This window comes from Betta splendens, chromosome 4, assembly GCF_900634795.4.
Source record: "Betta splendens chromosome 4, fBetSpl5.4, whole genome shotgun sequence".
Classification (NCBI taxonomy): domain Eukaryota; kingdom Metazoa; phylum Chordata; class Actinopteri; order Anabantiformes; family Osphronemidae; genus Betta; species Betta splendens.
Window position 1 is genome coordinate 612521 of NC_040884.2, and position 9178 is coordinate 621698.

The 9178-nt window shown below is 44.8% G+C and overlaps 1 protein-coding gene across 2 annotated transcripts; it reads right to left on the minus strand.

The window, feature by feature from the left end:
- Positions 1 to 41: 41 nt before the first annotated feature.
- Positions 42 to 4591, minus strand: LOC114853942 (zinc transporter ZIP3-like). 2 transcript variants are annotated; one of them, XM_029147867.3, is made up of 3 exons: positions 2455 to 4591; positions 2053 to 2363; positions 42 to 1493 (listed from the first exon to the last, which is right to left on the minus strand). In XM_029147867.3, exons 2-3 carry the CDS (start codon positions 2257 to 2259, stop codon positions 849 to 851), a joined length of 852 nt encoding a protein of 283 aa, XP_029003700.1. In that variant the 5' UTR covers positions 2260 to 2363; positions 2455 to 4591; the 3' UTR covers positions 42 to 848. The 2 variants fall into 2 exon arrangements, with proteins under 2 accessions (XP_029003700.1, XP_029003697.1); XM_029147864.3 differs by having other exon boundaries at positions 42 to 1592.
- Positions 4592 to 9178: the final 4587 nt, after the last annotated feature.

Here is a 9178-nt window from a genome sequence, read left to right on the forward strand (position 1 = left end):
ACAGGGTTGGAGGAACCACATAATGAAACAAAGAATCACTCTCTCTGCTCTGAAGCTGCAGCTTCAGGTTAAATATTTTGTTAATATTTCAACAAAGGCAGTGGAACAATCCAAGGAAAAAAATGACACAAAGCACCACAAATACAAAACTGATCCTGGTCAGCCGTCATCACATCCGAAAAGAGATCTGAAAAAAAATCATTGTGAATTCAAGTTTTCTTTAAAACATACAGAACTGTGTAGAGAACACAGCCCTGGTCCCTTCTAACGGCTACGAATCTTCATGTGCAGAGGTTTTGATTGTTCCACAATAAAAATTGGTTACGACTAGAGACACAAAGAAAGACCCACATTTACTTCTAATTTTTAACATGTCAGTTCATTGTCATGAATGAGTCCAAAAAAACACAATCAGAAACGTTGGTTTAAGGAAAACTGAATCAATTGCCTTGTGACTGTGTCCACATGTTAAACCTCATAGATCAATGCTAGCAGCTATTTGTTCCCTGCAGGTTCAAGGTTTGGGAGGGTTTCACGCTGAAGTTCAAGGTGTTAAGAGAAAGAGATGGCTTCATTGCTACCAGAGCCATGAGAGGAGAGCACTAAGGTTTGATTGTATTTGAACTTTGATAAGTTAATGATGTTAACAAGCTGCTATAAAAAGAGTCTGTTATGAGCCAACAGGCCAAAGAAGAGTCTTTGGGTAAAAAAACTCCACGAGTTTCAGTTCCTCATTTTGGCAGAGGCTTCCCTCAGTGAAGCATTGATTTGTGTTCACAGGAAAAAAGTAGGCTGACTTCAAAGACACACGCTTTAGTTTTCCTTTAGTGTTGCTGGCCTCCTGTATGTCACCATTTGATGAAGACGAGGACAGCGAGTGCTGCATACCCAAGGATCAAGAAGAGCACCTTCAGCAGCCGGTCCCGTTTCTCCTCCAGCTCCCTAGACAGAATCTCAAAAAAGGTGACAAACAGAAAGGTGCCGGCAGCAAGTCCCTGCAGCACCACTGACACCACGCTGCCCGCCAGGTTCTGAGCCGACTCAATGCCCATTCCCACCAACATACCCAGTGGGATCATTAAGCTGACTGTGACGCCCAGCTTGGATGCATCCTTTATGCCAAGTGAGGCCTTGGCCACGCTGACACCGAGAGCAACAGCAGCCAGCGTTTCATGTACAGCCACACCCAGGAACAGGCTCCCAAGTTTGGCTCCGTCCTCCTGGAGGCCCAGAGCCAAGCCTTCAAACACAGAGTGAGCTGACAGAGCCAGGACCAAGCTAGCGAGCCGTAGAGGACCTGCCCCCGCTAGCTCAGCTGGACTGAAGTGTCCGTGCTGGTGTCCGTGGGAGCGGTGATCACCACTCACGGAGCCCTGCGCCGAGGAGATGAAGGGAGTGTCGTACTCGGAGTCGCTGCCGGCCTCGGAGCCCCCGGCATTAAAGGTCTCCAGGTCGATGAAGGAGGGCTTCTCTTTCCTGAAGGTGAGGATGGTCTGCTCCACAAAAACAGTGAGGAAGAAGCCAAGCATCATCATGGTCTCAGCCAGGGGATAGTCACTGCTGATGTTCAGCTGCCTAAACACATCACCCACCTGAAGAGAGGATGAGTCATGGGATTAATTTGTGTAATTCATGAAACTTCACTTAGGAACTTAAAACCATCATGGAGATACGACATTTCTGACATCCAGGGCGTCACACAGCTGAACTGTACAGTATGTGTCCTGATCCTGCTTCCATTGTTTTAATTTCCACACACATTTTGTGAACCTTCTCTGTATTAGACACTGACTTTATGTGCCTCCATGAAGCGGATAATGATGTCGATAGTGATGTACTGAGATCTTTCTGAACCAAAGCACACACTTTAAACCCTTTACTGTGTTCCGTGCATCTTTTACAGCTTGTAACAGCAGCTATGACGTTAACTCCTATACACACGAATGAAAGATGTGGCATTATTTCCGCATTTTGCAGCTCACTGTAGAAGCTTTTTGTTGGTGCCACTTGACACAGTTCCACTGCAGCTATGAAGTTATGCCTTGAGGTTACCTTGTCTCTGACGGCGGGCAGCAAAGCGTTGAAGCATGTTGCGAGAAACACACCTCCTCCAAACGAGTTACAGAGAGAGAGGGCTCTCCTGTACCTGTGCGCCTTCTCATAGTCGACCAGCAGGAGGCGCACTGGGATCAGGACGCCTGCCAGCATGAGGCTGAACAACCCCAGCAGGCCAAGCAGCTTCGCCACCAGGATCTGCATTCTGAAGCAGCAGACGCTACAGCAAAGACAGCGGCATCTCACACGAACACACTCGTGCTTCTGCTGGACCGCGTGCAGCTCCTGGGGCGGTTCTACGGCTTCGACTGCAGAAGCAGGAACAAACACCGAGACGTTATCAGCACTGTTAAGTACTTCTACTGTAAAGCACTCACACAGTTCGCAAATGACTACTACCTGTAGTACTGGAGACTGAATGAACGCCGAGCGCTAGTCCAATGGAAAAGCCGCGTTGCAGCAAACATGCAGTTAATCCGACTGCTCGTTCTTTTTTAACAGGGCAACATTACGAAAATCGAGTTCTTCATCAGTGACCTGCTGTGGCCCGTCTGCGCTGATCTGATTAAACCACAGGGGGAATAAAAACAAAACCCGGGGCATCGAAGCTGACACTCGCACGTTTCTCTTTGTACGTCTTGCAAACAGCGACTAACATAGCAGTTAGCACCGCTAACTTTCGTTAGCTTGCAGCACAGCGGTTAACGGTCACTACGATGAGAAATTAAGCAGCTGTTGGCAAAAACCACACAGCTTCAGTTTAACACAACCCATCAAATCCACCCTGACGTGAGACTAAGCCGCGTCGACAACCGTGAAAAGAGGAGCGTGTCAAACGCTAAAACACACTTCCGGTTTGCAAACGCTGTTTCTGTCACGTGGCTGTGTCGTCATCGTTTCGCCGCCATTTACTCACGTTTCCTTCTTCTTCTGCTTTTTCTTCTTCTTCTTGTCATTTAAATGGCGGGTGGCATACAACTGAAAGGCGCATTACCGCCACCTACTATATTGGAGTGTGGACCAGAGTTGATCAATCAGGGAAAAAATTAAGAAATAAATAAACAAACAAACAAACAAAAAAAAAACTAGCTAAATCCTATCCAAGCATTGTGAATCCCTCAGAAACAAGACGAGTGCCCTATAACTTCCTGACTGACCGTTTAGCTGCTGTAGTATGAATTCCTGTACTCCCTGTGCTGATGAGTGTACTGTTGACAGTTATTCACCACGTCCTCCACTGATTCCCCCACCTGACAAAAATCACACATCCCTGATTGGTGTTTTCCCATTAAACGTAACGTCTTATTCAGCTTTGTATGTCCCAATCTTAACTTTGATATTATATTGTCTTCCTTTGTGTTTCCTCCTGCTGCCCTCATCTTTCCTACTTCTCTGTATTGAACTGACTGACGGCTGACTGACGGTAAGCGTATCGCGTCACTTCCGGTTACTGAGGTTTGCTGCCGCTGTGTGTGTACAGCGTTACTCTCCGCTCTTTTCTAAATATTATCGTTTTATATCCGATAGCGACTGCTAAAAGTTTCAAAACAAGCTTGTAACACTCAAGCATCTTTTCCTTTCATTAAACGTCCTGCTAATTTACACTGTTATCTAAGTGTTTTCTCCGCTAGCGTAGCTCCTAGCTTACTTTCCTGCTATGGCTTCCCCCTTTTCCTCTCCCTCTCGCTCTGTTCGGTGCTCGGTGTGTCTTATGTTTAGCTTATCCTCCGCCTCCTTTAGTGATGGTAATGGTATCTGTAATAGGTGTACGCTAGTTGCAGGGTTGGAGGCGAGGTTGTTAGACTTAGAGTCTCGGCTTCGCACTTTAGAAAACAGGCCAGCTAGCCAGGTCCCTTTAGCCGGTGCGGAGCCTCCTAGCTTAGCTGCTACCAGTCCCCCGGCAGGTACCAGGCAGCTGGGCAACGACTGGGTCACGGCTCGTAAGAAACGTAGCTTTAGGCAGGCGCCCACGGTTCACCACCAACCGCTTCACGTTTCAAACAGATTTTCCCCACTCAGCGACACACCCGCTGAGAAACCCACTCTGATCATTGGTGACTCCATAGTCCGAAACGTGAAGTTAGAGAATCCAGCGGTCATAGTTAGGTGTTTGCCTGGGGCCAGAGCGGGCGACATTGAGTCTTATCTTCAGCTCCTGTCTAAGGATAAGCGTAAGTACGCTAAGATCGTAATACACGCAGGAGCTAATGACGCCCGGTTACGCCAATCGGAAGTCACTAAAACTAACATTGAGTCGGTGTGTTCGTTCGCCAAAACAATGTCGGACTCCGTAGTTTTCTCTGGACCCCTCCCCAATGTGACCAGCGATGACATGTATAGCCGGCTGTCATCGCTCCACCGCTGGTTGTCTAGGTGGTGTCCTGCAAACGATGTGGGCTTTGTGGCTAATTGGAGCACTTTTTGGGGAAAACCTGGGCTGATTAGAAGAGACGGCGTCCATCCCACGTTGAACGGAGCCTCTCTGCTCTCTAGTAACATGGCCATGTTGCTTAGTCCCCCCACTCCGTGACAACTCAGAGTGGAGCCCAGGACGCAGAGTCGCAGTCTTACACGCCTCTCTGCACGTTCTCTACAGCCGCGACCCACTCTTAGTCTTAGTTATCGCATAGAGACTGTGTCTGCTTCTCGACCACCTAAACTATACAAGTCACAAACAAATCAAAGAGGAGTGACTTACCAGAATTTAATAAACATCAAAACAGTTCCTCTTACGGAACAAAGTAATAGTAAGCTAATGAAGTGTGGTTTATTAAATATCAGATCTCTCTCATCTAAATCCTTTTTAATAAATGACTTGATAAGTGACCATCACATAGATCTGTTCTGTCTCACTGAAACCTGGCTGCAGCAGGATGAATATGTTACTTTAAATGAGTCGACTCCAATGAGTCACATCAACTATCATGTTCCAAGAAGTACAGGTAGAGGTGGAGGAGTAGCAGCAGTTTATAAATCAGATTTATTAATTACTCCTAAACCTAAACATAGTTATAACTCATTTGAGAGCCTCACTCTGAGCCTTTCTCACCCAGACTCTAAAACTCAGAAACCAGTTGTGTTTTGTATTGTTTACCGTCCTCCTGCTCCATATTCAGAGTTCTTAACTGAATTCTCTGAATTCTTATCTGACTTAGTTCTTAGCACAGATAAAGTCATTGTAGTGGGAGACTTTAACATTCATGTAGATGTTGACAGCAACTGTCTCAGCACTGCTTTTAACTCCTTAATAGACACTATTGGTTTTACACAGCAGGTAAATCAACCCACTCATCGTTTTAACCACACTCTAGATCTTGTCCTGACATATGGAGTTGAAATTGATAATTTAATAGTTCTTCCCCAAAACCCTCTGTTATCTGACCATTTCTTATTAACTTTTGAATTTAGCACAACTGACCCTATAACAGCTGGAAAGAAATGTTACTATAGCAGATGTTTATCTGACAATGCTGTTGCCAGATTCAAGCAGATGATTCCATCATCTTTTGCCTCAATGTCTTGCAGATACACAGAGAACAGTCACCTTAATCCTTATGAACAGGTTGACTGTCTTGTAGATGATGCTGCAGCTTCTCTACGTACAATGTTAGACACAGTGGCTCCTCTGAAGAAGAAGACAGTGAATCAGAGGAGGTTAGCTCCGTGGTATAACTCAGACATCCGCAGTCTAAAGCAAAGGACTAGACAACTAGAAAGACAGTGGCGTTCCAACAAAATAAATGTAAACTGCATTGCATGGAAGGACAGTCTAATGAAATATAAAAAAGCACTTTGTGCTGCTAGAAAAACATATTATTCCTCCCTAATTGAGGAAAACAAAAACAACCCCAGGTTTCTTTTCAGCACTGTAGCCAGGCTGACAAAGAGTCATAGCTGTATTGAGTCTACTATCCCCTTAAATCTCAGCAGCAATGACTTTATGAACTACTTTACTAATAAAATTATTATCATTAGAAAAAACATTCAGCAGCGACTTCTTCCAAATGACAGAAAGCACTGTCTAGATCCATTAACTTTAAATTTATTAAATCCTCTGTCTTACCTAGACAGCTTCTCCCCCATAACTCATATGGAGTTAACCTCAATAATCAACTCTTCCAAGTCGTCCACTTGTCTTTTAGATCCAATCCCAACCAGATTACTCAAAGAAGTTCTACCTTTAATCAGCTCATCCATATTAAATCAAATCAACCAATCTTTACAACTAGGCTATGTACCACAGGCTTTTAAGGTGGCTGTGGTCAAACCTCTATTGAAAAAACCAACCCTTGACCCTGGACAACTAGCCAACTATAGGCCCATTTCAAATTTACCCTTTATTTCCAAGATTCTGGAAAAAATCGTGGCTAAACAATTATCTGACCACCTTAGTGGGAATAACCTGTATGAAGATTTTCAGTCAGGATTTAGAAAACATCATAGCACAGAAACAGCTCTGGTTAGAGTCACTAATGATCTTCTATTAGCTTCGGACAATGGTCTAGTTTCTGTCCTTGTCCTGTTAGATCTTAGTGCTGCATTTGATACAATTGATCATCACATTCTATTACAGACACTAGAACATAGAATCGGGATTAATGGAACAGCATTGGGATGGTTTAAATCCTATTTGTTGAACAGATTCCAGTTTGTTCATGTTAATGATAAATTCTCCACACGCACAAGGATTAGCTATGGAGTTCCACAGGGTTCTGTGCTGGGTCCAATTCTGTTTAGCTTATACATGTCTCCTCTAGGTGAGATTATTAGAAAGCATTCTATTAATTTTCATTTTTACGCAGATGATACTCAGCTATACATGTCCTTGGAACCAAATGAAACAGATCAACTAGTCAAAATTCAGGGTTGTTTAAAAGACATCAAATCCTGGATGTCCCAAAACTTCCTTCAACTAAACTCAGATAAAACCGAGATTCTTATTGTTGGGCCTAAAAATCTGAGAGAGACACTATTGAGTCAGATAGCCACCCTGGATGGCATAACATTAGCTTCAGATTCTACTGTGAGGAACCTTGGTGTCATGTTTGACCAGGATCTCTCTTTTACATCATACATTAAACAAATCTCCAGAACCGCCTACTTCCACCTTAGAAATATAGTTAAAATCAGAAGCATCCTCTCTCAGAGCGATGCAGAGAAACTGATCCATGCATTTGTTACCTCTAGGCTGGACTACTGTAACTCCTTACTCATAGGATGTCCTAACAGCTCCTTAAAAAACCTACAGCTCATTCAAAATGCTGCAGCCAGAGTTCTGACAGGACTTAGAAAGAGAGATCACATTTCTCCTACATTAGCTTCTCTGCACTGGCTGCCTGTAAAATGTAGGATAGAATTTAAAATTCTCCTACTCACATACAAAGTACTCAATGATAAAGCTCCTTCTTATCTTAAAGACCTTATAGTTCCTTGTGCTCCCAGCAGAACACTTCGTTCTCAGAGCGCTGGGCTACTTGCGGTTCCTAGAGTGTTTAAATGTAGAACAGGGGGCAGAGCTTTTAGCTACCAAGCTCCTCTCCTCTGGAACCAGCTCCCTCTTCAGGTTCGAGAAGCTGACACACTCTCCACCTTTAAGATTAGGCTTAAAACCTTCCTTTTTGATAAAGCTTATAGTTAGAGATGGTTCAGGTCACTGGCAATTATTGTTAGTCACAGGAACCATCTCTTAGTTAAGCTGCAATAGACATAGACTGCTGGGGGACTTAATTTATACACTGAGCTCCTCTGTTTCCTTCTACCTCCTCTGTCCCATAACCTCCCATCATTGTCCCATGTTTAACTGACCTTGTCTCTTTCTGTCCAGTAGTTGTGCTTCTCTCCTCTCCCCCCCCCACCCCCACTCTTTCTCCCTCTCTGTCCTCACCCACAGGTATCATTGGACTCAAAGTTTGGTGTCTGTGATGGGCAGCTGCGGATCCAACCATCCTGCCTGCATCCAGTCCCTGGTCCTACCATCCTGCCTGTGCTCTGTTGTTGCTTGTTGTTGCTTGTTGCTGTTGCTGTGCTTTTCTATCTCTCTATCCTCTCACCCCAACCGGTCGAGGCAGATGGCCGCCCACATCCAGTCTGGTTCTGCTGGAGGTTTCTTCCTTGTTAGAGAGGGAGTTTTTCCTCTCCACTGTTGCTGTCAAATTAAATGCTTGCTGTATGTGGGATTTGTTGGGTTTAGTTGTGTGAGGTTTTAAACCTTACTTTGTAAAGTGCCTTGAAATAACTTTGTTGTGATTTGGCGCTATATAAATAAAATTGAATTGAATTGAATTGAATTGTATTCTATACAGATGTCTGCCTGTTTGTCCCTTATCCCAGTTATTTTGCCCTTTGTTGATGATTTTACTTTTAATTAAGGATTTCACTTCTGCCTTACTAATATTGACATCTATTTACTTTTTGCGTTTTCCCTACAATGACAAAAATTGGCCCATTTACCAAAGCCTCTTCTCCCTCGATACCAACGACTGCATCTCAGGGAAACTGTCTGTGAAACTCCTGAAGTATGCAAACAAAACGACTGTTGTTGGGCTCATCCAGGACAGTGATGAGTCTGCATACAGACAGGAGGTGGAGCAGCAGGTCCAGTGGTGCAGTCAGAACCAGCTCAACACGTTCAAGACTGTGGAGATGATGGTGGACTTCCGGACAACCGCCCCCCCCCCCACCATCCACAGTAACACAGTGTCTACTGTGGACTCATTCAGGTTCCTAGGGTCCACATTCTCACAGGTCCTGAAGTGGGCACCCCACATAGACACTGTCCGCAAAAAGGCCCAGCAGAGGTCGTACTTTGAGACAGCTCAGGAAGTTCAACCTGCCCCAGGAGCTGCTGACCATCTTCTACACGGCCATCATGCAGTCCGTCCTCCGCACCTCCATCACTGTGTGGTTTGGTTCAGCCACCAAGCAGGACAGACACAGACTGCAGCGGGTGGTCCGGTCAGCAGAGAAGATCATTGAGACTGAGCTTCCATCTTCACCGGGCCAGACTGAAAAAACAGGCTGTCAGCGTCACTGCTGACCCCTCACACCCCGTAAACATAAAAAGATGGAGTCAGACCGGATGAAATTTCATGGTTGTCTTGGTGAATAAACAAACCAATAAACC

Coding starts and splice junctions, on each gene's coding strand:
- LOC114853942 (XM_029147864.3), bottom strand. CDS start 2,259: ATGCAGATCCTGGTGGCGAAGCTGCTTGGCCTGCTGGGGTTGTTCAGC. Junction 1,593..2,052: donor TGCCCGCCGTCAGAGACAAG/GTAACCTCAAGG, acceptor TCCTCTCTTCAG/GTGGGTGATGTGTTTAGGCA.